At 42.9% G+C, this 18,166-nt stretch overlaps 1 protein-coding gene across 6 annotated transcripts in view; it reads right to left on the minus strand.

Annotated features, from left to right (window-relative positions):
• Nucleotides 1–14,348: 14,348 nt before the first annotated feature.
• The window catches only part of LOC101602550 (splicing factor SWAP), a 99,771-nt gene continuing 95,953 nt past the window's right edge, over nucleotides 14,349–18,166 (minus strand). For all 6 annotated transcript variants that reach the window (XM_004668869.2, XM_004668868.2, XM_045156458.1 and 3 more), the window contains 3 exons: nucleotides 16,523–16,687; nucleotides 15,294–15,366; nucleotides 14,349–14,740 (listed from right to left, as the gene is read on the minus strand). In XM_004668869.2, the coding sequence (XP_004668926.2) occupies nucleotides 14,675–14,740; nucleotides 15,294–15,366; nucleotides 16,523–16,687 (304 nt within the window). In that variant the 3' untranslated portion in view covers nucleotides 14,349–14,674. The remainder of the gene's footprint in view (nucleotides 14,741–15,293; nucleotides 15,367–16,522; nucleotides 16,688–18,166) is intronic.

Genomic DNA, 18,166 nt, shown 5'->3' on the forward strand with positions numbered 1-18,166 from the left:
TTTGTTCATCTTTTTTAAAAATTTTATTTTATTTATTCATTTGACAGAGAAAGAGGGAGAGAGAGGAGAGAATGGGCGCGCCAGGGCCTCCAGCCAATGCAAATGAACTCCAGACACGTGTGCCCCCTTGTGCATCCGGCCTTATGTGGGTACTGGGGAATCAAACCTGGGTCCTTTGGCTTTGCAGGCAAATGCCTAACCACTAAACCATCCCTCCAACCTCCCCTCTTTTATTTACCTGCAAGGAGAGAGAGAGAGAAAGAGAGAGAGAGAGAGAGAGAGAGAGAGAGAATGAGAATGGGCACACCAGGGCCTCAAGGCACTGCAGAATCGAACCTGGATTGTAAGGCTTTGCAGCCAAGTGCCTTAATCACTGAGCCATCTGAACAGCCCTACTTTCTTTTTTAAATTTTTATTTTATTTTTTGGTTTTTTGAGGTACGTCTCACTCTAGCCCCGGTTGACTTGAAATTCACTATGTAGTCTCAGGGTGGCCTCAAATTCACTGTGGTCCTCCTACCTCTGCCTCCCAAGTGCTGGGATTAAAGGCATGCGCAACCGGCTCTTTTTTAAATTTTTTAAAAATTATTCATTTCAGCCGGGCGTGGTGGCGCATGCCTTTAATCCCAGCACTCGGGAGGCAGAGGTAGGAGGATTGCCATGAGTTCAAGGCCACCCTGAGATGACAGTTAATTCCAGGTCAGCCTGGACCAGAGTGAGACCCTACCTCGAAAAACCAAAAAAAAAAAAAAAAAATTATTCATTTCAGTCAGGCTTGGTGGTGCACACCTTTAATCTCAGCACTCAGGAGGCAGAGGCAGGAGGACTGCCTTGAGTTCAAGACCACCCTGAGACTACATAGTGAATTCCAGGTCAGCCTGAGCTAGAGTGAGACCCTACCTTGGAAAACAAAACAAAACAAACAAACAAAAAAAATTCATTTCAGAACCAGGAGTGGAGGTGCATGTCTTTAATTCCAGCACTCAGGAGGCAGAAGCAGGAGGATCACTGTGATTTCAAGGTCACACTGAGACTACATAAGTGAGTTCCAGGTCAGCCTGTAGTGAGACCCTACCTGAAAAAAATTTTTTTGGGTTGGAGAGATGGCTTAGTGGTTAAGGCACTTGCCTGCAAACCCAGGTTCCATACCCACATAAGCCAGATATACAAGGTTTCACATGTGTCTTGAGTTTGTTTGCAGTGGTTGGAGTCCCTAGCATGTCCATTCTCTATCTGCCTTCCCCCTCCTTTTTCTCAAATAACTAAATAAATATATTAAAATTTATTTATTTTCATGTGTGTTTCACGTATGGGTGCATATGTGCAACTGTGGAGGTCAGAAGACAACCCCATGGTGTCTGTGCTCTTCTTCTACCTTCTTGGAGACAGAATCTCCTTCTACTGCCAACAAGCACCAATCTAGCTGGCCTAGCAGCTGCAGATTCTCCTGGCTCTACCTGCTATTGTCATAGGTGGATTGGATCATAGATGTGTGTGCCACTTTGTCTGGTTTTACATGGGTGCTGGGAGGATCAAACTTGGTTAAGTAGTCTTTTTGTTCATTTTTATTTATTAATTTGAGAGTGACAGAAAGAGAGAAAGAGGCAGAGAGAGGGAGAGAGAGAGAATGGGCGCACCAGGGCCTCCAGCCACTGCAAATGAACTCCAGATGCGCGTGCCCCCTTGTGCATATGGCTAACGTGGGTCCTGGGGAATTGAGCCTCAAACTGGGGTCCTTAGCTTCACAGGCAAGAGCTTAACCACTAAGCCATCTCTCTAGCCCTTGGTTAAGTAGTCTTTGAAAGCCAGAGCCTTTAACTGCTGAGTCACCTCCTCCACCTATAGAAGACACTTAATCCTGATTCACAAACCCAAACCATTCACAGTAGAGAACACAGAAGAACAAGGGGACTACCTGTGAGCCACCAAGGGCCAAATGCACACACAGGGCTGAACATAAGGACTGTTAGAATCAGCACTTGCTCAGTGAGCTGTGTGATCAGACATGAAACATAGTTACAGTACAACCATGTACAAAGCCAGTGAAGCTCAAGTGACACAGAGTATTTACAAGCACAGAAAGGCTAACTAACCTCCTTAACATGCAGAGAGCAGCTACAATTCAGTATGATACTGGGAAACAAACAGGCAGTGGGCAGGAATTCATTTAGAAATAATACTAGTGCATGCAGTTTTACACTTTTTGGTTTTACTTATTTATTTTTTTTTTTTTCAAGGTAAGATCTCAATCTAGCCGAGGCTGACCTGGAATTCACTATGTAGTCTCATGGTGATCCTCCTACCTCTGCCTCCCGAGTGCTGGGATTAAAGGCATGTACCACCACGCCCAGTTTAATTTTTTGAAATAAATTTTTATTTTATTTGAGAGAGAGAGAATGGGCACACCAGGGATTTTAGCCACTGCTAACAAACTCCAGACACATGTGCCACCTTGGCTTACATAGGTCCCGGGGAATTGAACCTGGGTCCTTTGGCTTTGTAGGCAAATGCCTTAACTGTGAAGATATCCTTCCAGCCCAGTTTAATGTTTTTTTTTTTAAAAATTAATTAATTAATTATTATTTACTAATGAAATAAGGAGGTCATTATAAGGCATGAGTAAGAAAATAGAAATAATGAGAAAAATGCCAATCAGATATACTAGAAAGAAGGCCGAAGCGTGGTGGTATAAGCCTTTAATCCCAGCACTTGGGAGGCAGAAGTAGGTGGATTGGCGTGAGTTCAAGGCTAGCATGAGACTACATAGTGAATTCCAGGTCAGCCTGGGCCATAGTGAGATACTACCTTGAAAAAAAAAAATCCTAGAAAGGAAAATCAGTGTAAGTCAAATAGAAAACCCTGTAGAAAGTCTCACCAGTAAAATGAATTAAGGAGAGGACAGAATATCTAAAGTAGAAGACCAGGTGGCAGATCTAATACAGTCCAACAAAGAGAAAGACAAACTAATAGGAAGGCATAAATGGGAGTTTCAAGACATTTGGGACACTGTGAAGATCAAACATAAGAATCCAGGGCGCAATAGGGGGAAAAGAATTTCACTCCAAAGGCATAATATGTATTTTCAACAACAAAATCATAGAAGAAACTTCTTTCAAGTAGGGAAAGTGACACCAATACAGATAGAGGAAGTTTACAGAATGCCAAACACACAAAATCAGGAAAGAACCTCTCATTATCATATCATAATTAAACTACAAAACATACAAACTGAAGAAAATATATATTGAAAGCAGTTAGAGAGAAAAATCAAGTCATATACAAAGGGAAGCCCATCAGGATAATAGCAGATTACTCAACACAAACTTTAAAAGCCAGAAGGGCTTAGAATGATATATTCCAAGTTCTGAAAGATAACAACTGTCAATGAAGATTATTTTATCCTGAAAAGCTATCCATTCAAATAGACAGACAAACAAGGACAATCCATAACAAAAGCAGGCTAAAGGAATATATGAACACTAAACCAGCTCTACAGAAAATACTAGAAAGGTAGCTGGAGAAATGACTGAGCAGTTAAGGCATTTGCCTGTGAAGTCAAAGGACCAGGTTCAATTCCCCAGGACCCATGTAAGCCAGATGCACAAGGGGCACACACATCTGGAGTTCATTTGCAGTGGCTAGAGGCTCTGGAGTGCCCATTCTCTCTCTCTCTCATCTCTCTCTCTCTCTCTCTCTGATTGCAAGTAAATAAAAATAAAATAAAACAACAACAAAAAAGAATACTAGAAAGGATCCTCCATGCTGAAGAGATAAAAAAGCACACACATAAGGAACCTGGAAAAAACAAACCATACTTGCCAGGCATGGTGGCTCATGCCTTTTATCTCAGCACTCAGGATGCAGAGGTAGAAGAACTGCTTTGAGTTTGAGGCCACCCTGAGATTACATAGTGAATTCCAGGTCAGCCTGGGCTAGAGTGAGACCCTACCTCAATAAATCAAAACAACAACAACAACAAAAAATACCCAGCTCTTAATATCAATGGTCTCAATGCCCCAACCAAAAGACACGTTTGCAGACTGGGTTAAAAAGCAGAATCCAGGCTGGAGGGACAGCTTAGCGGTTAAGGTGTTTGTCTGCAAAGTCAAAGGACACAGGTTGGATTCCCCAGGACTCACATTAGCCAGATGCACAAGGGGGTGCACATGTCTGGAGTTCGTTTGCACTGACTGGAGGCCCTAGTGTGCCCATTCTCTCTCTCTCCCTCTTTCTCTGTCAAGTACAGACACACACACACATAAAGAAGCAGGATCCAATTTGTTGCCTCCAAAAACCTCACTTTTCCACTAAAGATGGACACTATCTTAGGATAAAAGGTTGAAAAATGGTGTTTCAAGCAAATGGACTTAGAAAACAAGCAGGTGTCACTATCCCAATATTTGACAGGGCAGACTTCAGACCAACATTAGTTAGGAAAGATAAAGAAGGTAACTTTATATTGATTAAACGAATCCTCCAACAGGAGGACATTACAATCCTAAACACATATGCAACTAATATGGGGGCTCCCAATTTCATCAAACAAACAATACTAGAACTAAGGTCACAGATAACACCCAAACACAATTGTAGTGGATGACTTAATACCCCACTCTCACCAATTGGTAGCTCATCCTGGCAAAAAGTAAACAGATGCATCTGCATTAAATGAGGTCACAGAACAAATGGACCTAAGACATATTTACAAAACCTGTCATCCAAATGCAGCAGAGTACACACTTTCTTTTCAGCAGCACATGGAGATTCTCTAAAATAAACCATATATTAGGACACAAAGCAAGTCTTAAAAAATACAGAAAAATTGAAATAATTCCTTACACTATATCTGATCACAATGGGATCAAATCAATAGTAAGAAAAGCTATAGATCATACACAAAACCATGGAAACTAAACAACACACTACTAAATGATGAATGGGTCAATGAAGAAGTCAAGAAGGAAATAAAAAAAATCATAGAATCAAATGATAATGAGAACACAACATACCAAAACCTTTGGGACACAATGAAGGCAGTCCTAAGAGGGAAATTTATAGCCTTAAGTGCCTATATTAAGAAATTAGAAAGGTCGCAAGTAAACAACTTAATGCTTCACCTAAGGACTTGGAAAAAGAAGAAGGAAAGCCAAAAATCAGTAGACTGGAAGAAATAATAAATATTAGGGCAGAAATTAATGAAGTAGAAATAACAACAACAACAAAAATGTAAAGAAGCTGGGTGTGGTGCTGTACGCCTTTAATCCCAGCCCTTGGGAGGCAGAGGTAGGAGAATTGCTATTAGTTCAAGGCCACCCTGAGACTATGTAGTGAATTCCAGGTCAGCTTGAGCTAGCGTGAGACCCTACCTTGAAAACCAAAAACAAACAAACATACAAAAAATAATCAATGTAAAGAATCAATGAAAGAGTTGGTTCTTTGAAAGGATTAACAAGATTGATAAACCCTTAGGAAATCTGACCACAAGAATGAAAGAAGAGACACAAATTAATAAAATTAGAGATTAAAAAGTCACCATTATAACAAATACCAGAGAAATTCAGAAAATCATAGGGACATACAAAAAGATCATATACTCCACTGTTTGAACATCTGAAAGAAATGGATGATTTTTATATGATGTACCAAAATTAAGTCACAATGAGATTAACCACTTAAATAGACTTGTACAGAGATCCAAGTATTTATCAAAAATCTCCTGCTGGGCGTGGTGGCACATGCCTTTAATCCCAGTACTCGGGAGGCAGAGGTAGACGGATTGCTGACTTTGAGGCCACCCTGAGACTACATAGTGAATTCCAGGTCAGCCTGGGCTAGAGAAAGACCCTACCTCAAAAACAAACAAACAAAAAAACAACAAAAACCCCTCCCAACTAAAAAAAGTCCAGGCCCAGATGGATTCACTGGTGAATTTTACCAGTTACCAGTTCATGGAAGAAGTAACACCAATGCTTCTCAAATTTTACCATAAAATAGAAAAGGAGGGAATTCTACCAAACTCCTTCTATGAAGCCAGCATCACCCTGATACCAAACCAGAAAAAGATAGAACAAGAAAATTACAGACCAATCTCTCTCATGAACATAGATGCAAAAATTTTCAACAAAATATTGGCAAACACAATACAAGAATATATCAGAGCCAGGTGTGGTGACATACACCTTTAATTCCAACACTTGGGAGGCAGAGGTGGGCGGGGGGATCGCTATAAGTTTGAGGCCACCCTGAGACTACACAGTGAATTCCAGGTCAGCCTGGGCTAGACTGAGATACTACCTCAAAAAAAAAAAAAAAAAAAAAAAAAAAAAAAGAAAAAGGAATATATCAGAAAGATCATTCACCCCAACCAAGTAGGCTTTTTCCCATAGATGCAGGGATGGTTCAATATATGCAAATGAATAAATGTAATACATTATATAAATGGACTGAAGGACAAAAATCTTATGGTCATTTAATTCCATTCGATGCAGGAAAAGAATGTGACAAAATCCAACATCCCTTCATGATAAAAGTCCGACAGAAACTGGGAATAGAAGGAAAATATTTCAAAATAATAAAGGCTATTTATATGACAAACCTACAGCCAACATTATACTAAATGGAGAAAAACTTGGAGATTTTCCACTAAAATTAGGAACAAGGAAAGACTGTCCACTGTCCCTACTTTTATTTAATATAGTACTGGAAGTCTTAGCCATGGGCAAGAGACACACCTAAAAGGCATACAAATTAGAAAGGAAGAACTTAATTTATCATTATTTGCAGATGATATGATTCTATACCCAAAGGACCTAAAGACTACTAGCAAACTGTTACAGCTGATAAACACCTATAGCCATGAAACATGATACAAAATAAATACACAGAAATCAGTAGCCTTCCTATATGCTAACAACAAACATGCTGAGGATGAAATCAGAGAGTTACTCCCATTCACAACTGCATCAAAAAAAAAAAAAAAAAAAAGTAACTTGTACCTTGGAATAAGCCTAACCAAGGAAGTGAAGGATCCCTACAACACAAACTAAAATACTCAAGACAGAAATTGCAGAAGACACTAGGAAATGGAAAGACATCCCATGTTCTTGGATTGGAAGCATCAATATTGTGAAAATGGCAACCTTACCAAAAGCAATCTACACATTTAATGCAATCCCCATAAAAATTCCAATGGTGTTCTTTACAGAAATAGAAAAAACAATCCTAAAATTCATTTGGAAGCACAAAAAACCTCAAATATTTAAAACAATTTTGAGCAAAAAGAAAAAGGCTGGTGGTATAACCATACCTGATTTTTACCTTTATTACAGAGCCATCGTAACAAAAACAGCATGTTACTGGCACAAAAACAGACATGTAGATCAATGGAACAGAAGAGAGGACCCAGATGTAAGTCTGGGTAGCTATAGCCACCTGGTCTTCAACAAAAATGCTAAAAATACTAATTGGAGTCTCTTCAACAAATGGTGCTGGGAAAACTAGATATATATCTGTAGAAGGATGGAAACAGATCTTTATCTCTTTCCACGTAAAAGAATTAAGTCCAAATGGATTAAAATCCTTAATGTCAGACCTGAAACTCTGAAACTGCTAGAGGAAAAAGTAGGGAAAGGCTAAAGTGATGGCTTAGTGGTTAAGGCGTTTGCCTGCAAAGCCAAAGGACCTTGGTTCGATTCCCCAGGACCCATGTAAGTCAGATGCACAAGGGGGTGCATGCCTCTGGAGTTTGTTTGCAGTGGCTGGAGGCCCTGGTGTGCCCATTCTCTCTCCCCCTTTCTCTCTCAAATAAATACATAAAAATAAAAAAAAATTTAAAAACGTAAGTGGAAACCCTAAAACATATTGCTATAGGCAAAGACTTTCTGAATATAATTCCAGTTGCTCAGGAAATAAAACCACTAACCAACTATTGGGACCTCATGAAATTACAAAGGTTTTGTACAGAAAAGGACACTGTAAATAGAGCAAAGAGGCAACTTAAAGTATGGGAGAAAATCTCCACCAGCTATACATCTGATAGAGGATTAATATCCAAAATATATAAAGAACTAAAAAAACTAAATAACAAGAAATCAAACAACCCAATTAAAAAATGGGGCTATGGATTTAAATAGTTCTCAAAAGAAGAAATACAGATGACATATAAACATCTAAAAAATATTTTACATCCCTAGTCATCAGGAAAATTCAGATTAAAACTACAATACGGGCTGGGAAAGTGACTTAGCAGTTAAGGCATTTGCCTGTGAAGCCTAAGGACCCCAGTTCAATTCCCCAGGATCCATGTAAGCCAGATGCACAAGGGGGCACATGTGTCTGGAGATCATTTAGTGGCTGAAGGCCCTGCTGTGCCCATTCTCTCTTTCTCTTTATCTGCCTCTCCCTGTCTCTCAAATAAATACATTTAAAAAAAAAAAAAACTACCTTGAGATTCCATCTCACTCCTGTCAGAATGGCTACCATCATAAAAACAAAGGACCATAAATGCTGGCTGGGATGTGGAAAAAGAGGAATCCTTCTACACTGTTGGTGGGAATGCAAACCAGTACAGCAATTGTGGGAATCAGTGTGGAGGTTCCCGAGACAGCAAAACATAGGTTTACCATATGACCCAGCTATACCACTCTTAGGCATTTATCTTAAATACTCACTACCTTAGATATACTTGCTCAACCATGTTTATTGCCGCGCTATTCACAATAGCTGGGAAATGGAACCGGCCTAGATATCCTTCAACTGATGAGTGGATAATGAAGATATGGCACATTTATACAATGGAGTTCTACTCAGTAGTAAAGAAAAATGAAATTATGAAACTTGCAGGAAAATAGATGGACCTGGAAAGGATTATACTTAGTGAGGTAATCCAGGCCCAGAAAGCCAAATGTCAAATGTTCGCTCTTATATGTGGATCCTAGCTACAGATGATTAGACTTCTATGTTAGTAGGAATAAAACTCCATAGTAGAGGCCAAGAAGGGGATATATAAGGAATAGAAAGGGAGGAAGAGGGGACTTAAGAGGATGGTATTTTATATGTATCTAGGTAGAAGAACAGATTAATGGGGATGAAAAGGCCTAAGTGATGTCAGGGGAAGAGTTTGAGTAAAGGAAAGGTGGAGGGAGGGCTAATCAAAATCTAAGAGGATATAAATAAATCCTATGGAAACTTATTTTTGGACAATGGAACACTCAGGAGCCATAGATTGTTGCTAGAAAATTTTCAGTGCCAGGGATGGGATACCTTCCAGTGAGTTATTAGCCAGGGAGGTCCCTGATGCCCCCAAAACATTATAGGCCCTTGGTTTCCCACCAGGAATAGATGGCAAGACCTGATTGCTGAAGACTCCACATACTTGGGCTGCAAGGCCATTGAGAAATCCTGCTGGAACTGAGCTGATAACCTCCTCCATGTAGACCAGCTGACAGAAAGCTGGAAGAAGCCATTCCATATGTAGTTCAATGGGAGAAAGAGAAAACACTGGTGAAGATACTCAACAGTGGACACTGCAAGCCATATAATTGGCCAGCCAGGCCAAATGAGCCAATGGGTGCAATAGTGACACATCAGTCATGGTGGAAACCAACTGCCCTAATTGGACCGGAAGCCCGCTCCATGGGTAGGAATACATCCTTGATACTGGAAACTTAAAAAAGGGGTAGTCATGAGCCCTGTGGGTGTAACATCTGCTGCTGTCTGGCTAAATGTATATACTATACTTACCAAACTGCCCAGTAAGCACTTCTCTTTAATGTTCATACCCTTATATTAATGCTACTCTCACTTTTGGTAGAGAATCTTCTTTTCAGATGGCAGTGACCTTGGGATGACTCAGAAGGCATCATATGGTGCTGGAAAGAAGTGACAGGAGTACTCAGTACTGCAATATCTCTATCATACCTTCCAAGGCTCAGGGTCTATTGCAGAAGAGGTGGCGGAAAGGATTTAAGAGCTAAAGGAAGGGTAGGACTCCTTCCAACGTGCTCCCCCCAGATGTGAAATGTCCTGGATATCCGTGACCTGACAGTGCCTGACACTATCTACACAAGACCATCATAAGAGGAGGAAAAGATCATGACATCAAAATAAGAGAGATTGAGAAGGGGAGAGTGGAGTTTCAAAGGGTAAAGTTGGGGGAGAGAGGGTATTACCATGGGATATTTTTTTATAATCATAGAAGTTGTTAATAAAGTTTTGAAAAAACAAACAAAATTCTTAGAAGATATAAATTTATAAGTCATATGAAAACCTCCTTTTTTGGACAATGGAACACTCAGGAGCCAAAGATTGTTGCTAGAAAATTTTCAGTGCCAGGGATGGGATACCTTCCAGTGAGTTGTTAGTCAGGGAGGTCCCTGTTGCTCCCAAAACATTCTAGGCCATTGCCGAGGCCCTTGGTTTCCCACTAGGAATAGATGGTAAGACCCTATTGCTGAAGACTCCACATACTTGGGCTGCAAGGCCATTGAGAAATTCTGCTGGAACTGAGCTGATAACATCTTCTATGTAGACCAGCCTACAGAAAGCTGGAAAAAGCTACACTGCATGCAGCTCAATGGAAGAGAGAGAAATCAGCAGTGGAGATACTCAACAGTGGACACTGCAAGCCTTACAGTTGGCTAGCCAGGACAAATGAGACAATGGGCGCAATAGTGACACGTCTGTCATAGTGGAAACCAACTGCCCTCTAATTGGACTGGAGGCCCGCTCCATGGGAGGGAATACATCCCTGATACTGAAAACCTACAACAGGGGTAGCCATGAGCCCTAGAGGTGTAATGTCTGCTGGTGTCTGGTTAAATGTATATACTATGCTCACCAAACTGCCTGGTGAGTACTTCTCTTAATGTTCATACACATGTATTAATGCCACACTCATTTTTGGTTAGAGAAGCTTCTCTTTTCAGATGGTGGGATGACTCAGAAGGCACCATGATGCTGAAAAGTGACAGTGTGCTCAACACTGAAGCATGTCTATCATACCATCAAAGGCTCAGGGTCCATTGTGGAAGGGTGGCAGGAAGAATGTAAGAGCCAAAAGAAGGGTAGGACTGCTTACAATGCACTCTTACAGACACAAAATGGCCTGGATATCTATGACCTCACAGTGCCTGATACTACCTATACAGGACCATCATAATAGAAAGAAAAGATGATGCAATCAAAATAAAAAAGAGAGTGATTGAGACAGGAGGTGATATGATGGAGAGTGGAGTTGCAAAGGGTGAGTGAGGGAGGGAATTACCATCGTTTATTTTTTATAATTATGGAAGCTGTCAACACAAAAACAAATTTATGTATATATTTTATTGAGAGAGAGGAGGGAGAATACGGGTGTGCCCAGGCCTTCAGCCAGTGTAAACGAACGATGGACACACATGCCACCTTGTGCAGTTGGTTTACATGGGTGCTGGGGAACGGAACCTGGGTCCTTATGTTTCACAGGCAAGCACCTTTACTGCTAAGCCATCTCTCTAGCCCCTCAATTTCTGAGACCATGCTTGGAGGTTCTAGTGGGGAGGTACCTATTACTTGGCTGAAGAATGGTCGTATTAGGGAGGGATGCATATGGAGCACTGGATCAGTAATAGACAATGGAATAAAGATGTCCCCAACTTCATTTAATTTAAAAAAAATTTTTAAATTTTTATTTATTTATTTGAGAATGACAGAGAAAGAGGGAGAGGGAGGGAGGGAGGGGGGAGAGAGGGAGAACATGGGCATGCCAGGGCCTCCAGCCACTGCAGATGAACTTCAGATACATGTGTCCCCTTGTGCATCTGGCTTACGTGGGTCCTGGGAAATGGAGCCTCGAACTGAGGTCCTTAGGCTTCACAAGCAAGCCCTTAACCACTAAGCCATCTCTCCAGACCAGTAATTTTATTTTTTTTGAGGTAGGGTCTTGCTCTAGTCCAGGGTGACCTCAAACTCACAGTGATCCTCCTACCTTTGCCTCCCAAGTGCTGAGATTTCAGTGCCAGGAGTGTGATACCTACCAGTGAGTTGTTGGCCAGGGAGACCCAATGCCCCCAAAACATTACAGGTTATTGCCAAGTTGCCTACCAGAACTAAATGTTAAGACTCCATTGTTGAAGACTCCACATCCCTGGGCTGTAGATCGCTGAGGAACCAAGCTGGAGTTGAGCTGAAACCTCCACCCTGTTGACTAGTGATGGGAATGCTGGAAAGAGCTATGTTGCATGCAGTCTTTTGGGAGAGACATCATCAATGGTATTAAACAGCAGTGGACATTGTAGGCCCTTCTGTTGGCCAGCCATGCTAAATGGGTCATGTCTGTTGTGGGAGAAACCAATTGCTCTGATTGTACTGGAGGCCCTCTTCATGGGAGGAAATTCATTGCTGGTACTGAAAACCTAGTAAAAGCCTATGGCTGTGGAGGTCATGAGCCCTAAGGGAGTGATGACTGCTGTTGTCTGGCTAAATGTCCACCAATGTGTCCTCTAAGTACTTTATAATGCTTGTTAATGCCCATGTTAATGCTACGTTTGGTTAAGAAGCTTCTCTTTTTAGGTGGCAATAATTACTGGGATAACTAAAAACTCACCAAAGTGTTAGAAGTGACAGTGGAGTGTTCAGCACTAAGTGAGACATCTCTATTACAACCTCCAAGGTTCAGGGTTCACTGCAGAAGAGGTGGTGGTAAGAATGTAAGCATCAAAGGAAGGGTTGTACTGCTTACAATGTACACTGTTCCAGATACAAAATGGTCTGGATACCCATGATCTTGCAGTACCTGGCACTACCTACACAACTTTCATAATAGGAGGAAAAGAGGATGACATAAAAATAGAAGAGAGACTAATGTGAAGGGAGATTCAATGGAAGGTGGATTTGGGATGGGAAAAATAGGGTGGTGGGTGGGAATTGGCATGGTTTATTGTCTATATTTATGGGAGCTGTCAATAAAGTTTTTTAAAAAAACTTAAATCACTTTTAAAAAGGAAGTCTTTCCAGGCATGGTGGTACATGCCTTTGATTCCATCATCAGGGAGGCTAAGGTAGGAGGACTGCTTGTAGTTCAAGGACAGCTTGGGACTACATAATGAGTTCCAGGTGAGCCCGGCCTCAAAAGTACCCCTTCTCAAAGGGAGCCTTTTGGTCTTTCTGTCTCAGCAAGAATAAGAGTTTAGAGTCATACTGTGCTGGTGAGGATACAGAAAGGCAAAGGAACTGTGCAGTTAGCATGCCATTGATACTTGTGGGAAAGATGAGGTCTGCTTGAGACGTTTCCTGTGGTCAGCTGAGTAGTAACCCCATGAAGCCAGCAGATCAAGTTAGGTATACTCAGTATCAGGAAGCCCCTTAAGGAAGTGTTCAATGTGCAAACACACGGCAGGTGCAGGCTGCATAAACATTAACTCAGAAAAGCCACAGGTGCCGGGCGTGGTGGCGCATGCCTTTAATCCCAGCATTCGGGAGGCAGAGGTAGGAGGATCGCCGTGAGTTCGAGGCCACCCTGAGACTACATAGTGAATTCCAGGTCAGCCTGGGCTAGAGTGAGACCCTATCTTGAAAAACAAAACAAAACAAACAAACAAAAAAAGCCACAGGTGAGGAGGAGGCAGAGGTCTGAATATTGGGAAGCAGCCATGTCACAAGCACCCCAGGTGTGGCACAGAACAGGCCACCAGGGAGGTGATGATGACAAAATGTGTGTGGTGCATACATGGAGTGGAGGAGCCATTCAGGCCAGGTGGGGTTCTACTTGCCCAACACAGTCTGCTGTGCTGCTTTAGTCTCTAAGATCCGTGTGCATTTCTGTGTCCAGCAGGCCACCTTGGCCAGGCCCACCCATTTCTCATGGACCCTCATTGTCCAGGGTGCCCATTACCAGAGCAGGGCTCTGGAAGGGACCTCACGTTAAAGGAGGAAACACAGATGCTCTGGGTCTGGCACATCCAGACCTGAGGTGAACTTGAGTGATGGACCAGAGCCTGGCACCACCCACAGCCCAGGTCAGCAGGTTCTTGCTTCTGTACATAAGAGTACAAATACTCTTATGTGTCTACCACATCCTGCTGTAAGATCAAATGAATCATTCATGATAATATCAAGGATTACACAAACCTGCGTCTTCATTTCACAAAGGCACTGGGAGTGCCTTTTAACAGGCAGTACTGGCTCCCAGCAACATCTGCTGGAGTGCTGTCACCTAGGTTAAGGGCATTTCTAGTTGTGCTAGCAGGAGTGCACGGGTGCGAGGTCCTGGGGTAGTCCCCCCTCCCACAGCTAGGTAGAGGCCACTGACAGAAGTTTCATCGTAACTACTGGCCAACACATGCCATAAAAGAAGAGGCTGCCAAGGGCTGCTACTAGAAAAGGCATTTCCCCAGTTTATTTAATAATACATTTTCACAGAAATGCGATCTATTTACAAATATACAGGTGAGAGACTGCTGGTCAGAAATGTTAAACTGAAAATGTCATCAAAAATTAATTTACAAAAACCACTGACTGTCCCAGGAAAGTCAAGAGTGGAGAACCTGGATGGCCATGCGAAGTCTGCACAGAGCAAGCTGCTTAGCTCTGACTTTCCAAAGCAGCTGTTTTGATTCATCCCAGCATCTGCAGCTGCACACAAGGCTCTGTGCAGGGCTGGCACCACAGAACACAGGGCTGGCTCTCACACTGTCCTCTCAGGATGTGCTGGTTTGCAGATTTTTGGAAGCTGCGAGCATTGCTCTTACTTTGGCCATGAGATCCTGTGTGGAGAGAGATGGAAGGGAGCCTGTAACTTCCAGGGTATACAGCCATGAACATGTTCTGGGTTGCACAGTCAAAAGGTACCCTCTTGGTCTTGTCCTAGACCTCCTATAACCATGATTTCATGTAGCCCATAGCCCGTGGAGCTGGACTTTCACAGCATGGCAGCTCTGAGAGGAGGGAACATTTTCTGTGGGAAATGATTCAGCCCTCTCCTCCCAACACAAGCTTGAACAGTTGGGGCAGGTCCAGCACCACTGGGCCTACAAGTAACCAACTCAAGCCTTATCTGGATAAGCAGTGGTGAAACAAGGAACAAGAATGAAAGTTACAGCCAGGTGTGATGGCGCACGCCCTTAATCCTAGCACTTGGGAGGCAGAGGTAGGATGATCACCAAGAGTTGGAGGCCACCTTGGGACTACATAGTGAATTCCAGGTCAGCCTGGACCAGAGTGAGACCCTACCTCAAAAAACCAAAAAGAATGAAAGTTAGCAGTGAAAATGGGGTCCCCTTATACAAGATGAGAAGGAAAGGGACCACTCAACCATACCTGAGTTATTTTGCTCTGCACAGAGGAGACGATGGCGGAGGAGATCTGACCATCTTTTTCCTGAGAAACTCCCCTAACACAAAGAAAGAGACCAGAGGCACAGGCTCACTCAAATATCCAGGGGTAAGAAGACACTGAGTAACTTAGAAGCCACCAACACCCCATGCCCTTAAAGTCTTAAAAAACAACAACATATCTGTTTACAGTAACCAAAATAGAAAGAAGCTTATGAATACATATTTTATACCTATTTGGACCAAACAAATTTTAACCATCATTATATAAAACATTTGGGAAAAAGAATGGAAGTCAAGTAAGGAAGCCCTGGTCAGGTGAGGACCACCACTGGACTGGTATCACAGCCTGAGTAGCCCTCTGGCCCATGGACACTATCCACCTCTCCGGTGGCCAGAGCCTCCTACACTTGTTCTCATCTTCACCTTTTGGATGCTGACCACTTTAGGTGAGCTGTGGCTTTTGCAGGACTCAGTAGGACAGCCATGGCTCTGCCACCAACTGAGTGTGCCCTATTTATGCTTATCAAAGTACACACCAAGAAGAGTGATTCCTCTAGGGTATGCCAGGTTGTGGTGAACCTTTAAGCTAATTGGAAGACATGACCTTGACAGGAGCAGCCTCTTGACAGCTTCTCTGTCAATCCAAGACTTGTTGCATTCCACATGAGATGTAGGGCTTTGAGGGTGGGTGTAGTGTATGGGCCTTACATCCCTTAGTTTGTGGCACTGTTCTGAACCCCTTGGGCTCTACAGATGCCCAATATCTGGTCCTCTTGGTTTGATCACATGTGGATCAAGCAGATGGGGCCTCTGTACCACCTCCCTCTCACCCCTAGGACGAAACCAATGCTGTGTCTGGATACTGGCTAATTTAAAATGTAGCATCTCAGTGGCCTGGTGGCCTCCAAAAGGTGGAAATAAATGCTGCACCCCTCACAACCCTCAACTACCCAGAACTCCTCAGCACTTCAAGGGCTCTTCTATTTATAGAAGGCTCTGAATCACTGGATGAGTTATAATTTCTATGGCAAAGCTCTAACATGCTTGCATCTGAGGTTGGGACACTCATTTCAGGGCATGTAATTTCTCCTGTTCCCTGGAGTAACAGTGGAGCTCAACCAAGGTGCTCACTGCTGGTGTTCCCCAGGGCCTAGGTCCTAGCTACTACCCTCACTCTTTGCACGTTGAGAACCAACCAGTGGCTTGGGTCACCTGGAGCGTTCCTGACTGGAACCCCGGCTCTCCACAGGAGAGATGCTGGCCGAGTGGGCTGCAGAACGTTGTGCCACCTGCTTACTCGGGGACACTGACTGGGACCGGGCCTTGGCCTTGGTGCGAGACCTTGAACGCCTCTTCTTCTTTTTCTCATGAGGACTTCTGAAAAGAAAGTGTTCTTGTGAGGGTGGCATGGAACATAACAGAAGGCCCCTCTCTACATATGGGATTTTTTTTTTGAGGGTGTCGTGCATCTCAGGCTGATATGAAATTCAAATTCATTATGTAGCCAATGACCTTGATTCCTCTGCCTCCATTCCCTACCTCTACATTGCCAGGATTATAGGTGTGTACCACTATGCTGCTGGGGATCAAACTCAGTTCGTGCTAGGCAAGCACTCTAAATTGAGCTGTATGCTCAGCTACACCCATCTGCCTTTGAAAGTTATATTTTTAAAAATATTTTTTGTTCATTTTTATTTATTTATTTGACAATGACAGACAGAGGGAGAAAGAGGCAGATACAGAATGGACACGCTAGGGCCTCCAGCCACTGCAAATGAACTCCAGATGCATGCGCCACCTTGTGCACCTGGCTTACATGGGTCCTGGGGAATCGGGCCTCAAACTGAGGTCCTTAGGCTTCACAGGCAAGCACTTAACTGCTAAGCCATCTCTCCAGCCTCATTATTTCTTTAAAAATTTTTTTATTTTTAAGGAAAGGGAAAGAGGGAGGGAAGTAGAAGAAGGGAAGGACTGAGGGAGAGAGAGAATGGGTACACTAGGGTCTCCAGCTACTGCAACCAAACTCCAAACCTGGCTTTACATGGGTACTGGGAATCAAACTCTGGTTTGAGGCTTTGTAGGCAAGTGCCTTAACTGCTAAGGACCCCAGTTCGAGGCTTGATTCCCCAGGACCCACGTAAGCCAGATGCACAAGGTGGCGCATACATCTGGAGTTTGTTTGCAGTGCCCATTCTCTCTCTACCTATCTGCCTCTTTCTCTATCACTGTCAAAATAAATAATAAATAATAAAAAATATTAAAAAATATTTTTGAGACTTAAAGAAGCAAATGAACTCAAGATGCATGTGCTACTTTGTACATCTGGCTTTACACAGGTACTGGTAACTGAACCCCATCAGGCTTTGTAGGGCAGTGCTGACAATCCCCCAGCATTTCTTCTGACGAAAGGCTCAGTAGAGGCAGCCTAGGTCCTGCACAGAGGATGGAACTCTCAAGTCCAAGCTCAATTTCTTGTCAGATCACAACCTGCTCCTTCTCCTTAAGGCTGACATGTCCTAGTTGTTTCTACATTGTATATATATGCACATGTGTATGCAAGTACACAGCCACAACCTGGTAAAAGCAGTGTGCCAGAGACAGCTGAGCCTTTCCATTGTGGCCTTCTTTTAGATGTCACCTCAATACACGTGACAGCACCATTGTCGGCTTGTACATCTGTCTTCCACTGAGTTTTTTTTTTTTTTTTTTTTTTTTGAGGTAGGGCCTAGCTCTACTCCAGGCTGACCTGGAATTCAATGTAGCCCCAGGGGGGCCTTGAACTCACAGCAATTTTCCTACCTCTGCCTCCCAAGTACTGGGATTCCTCCCCTCCCCCTCCAAGTACTGGGATTTTTT

Source organism: Jaculus jaculus, chromosome 8 (genome assembly GCF_020740685.1).
Source record: "Jaculus jaculus isolate mJacJac1 chromosome 8, mJacJac1.mat.Y.cur, whole genome shotgun sequence".
In the NCBI taxonomy this organism is placed as follows: Eukaryota; Metazoa; Chordata; class Mammalia; order Rodentia; family Dipodidae; genus Jaculus; species Jaculus jaculus.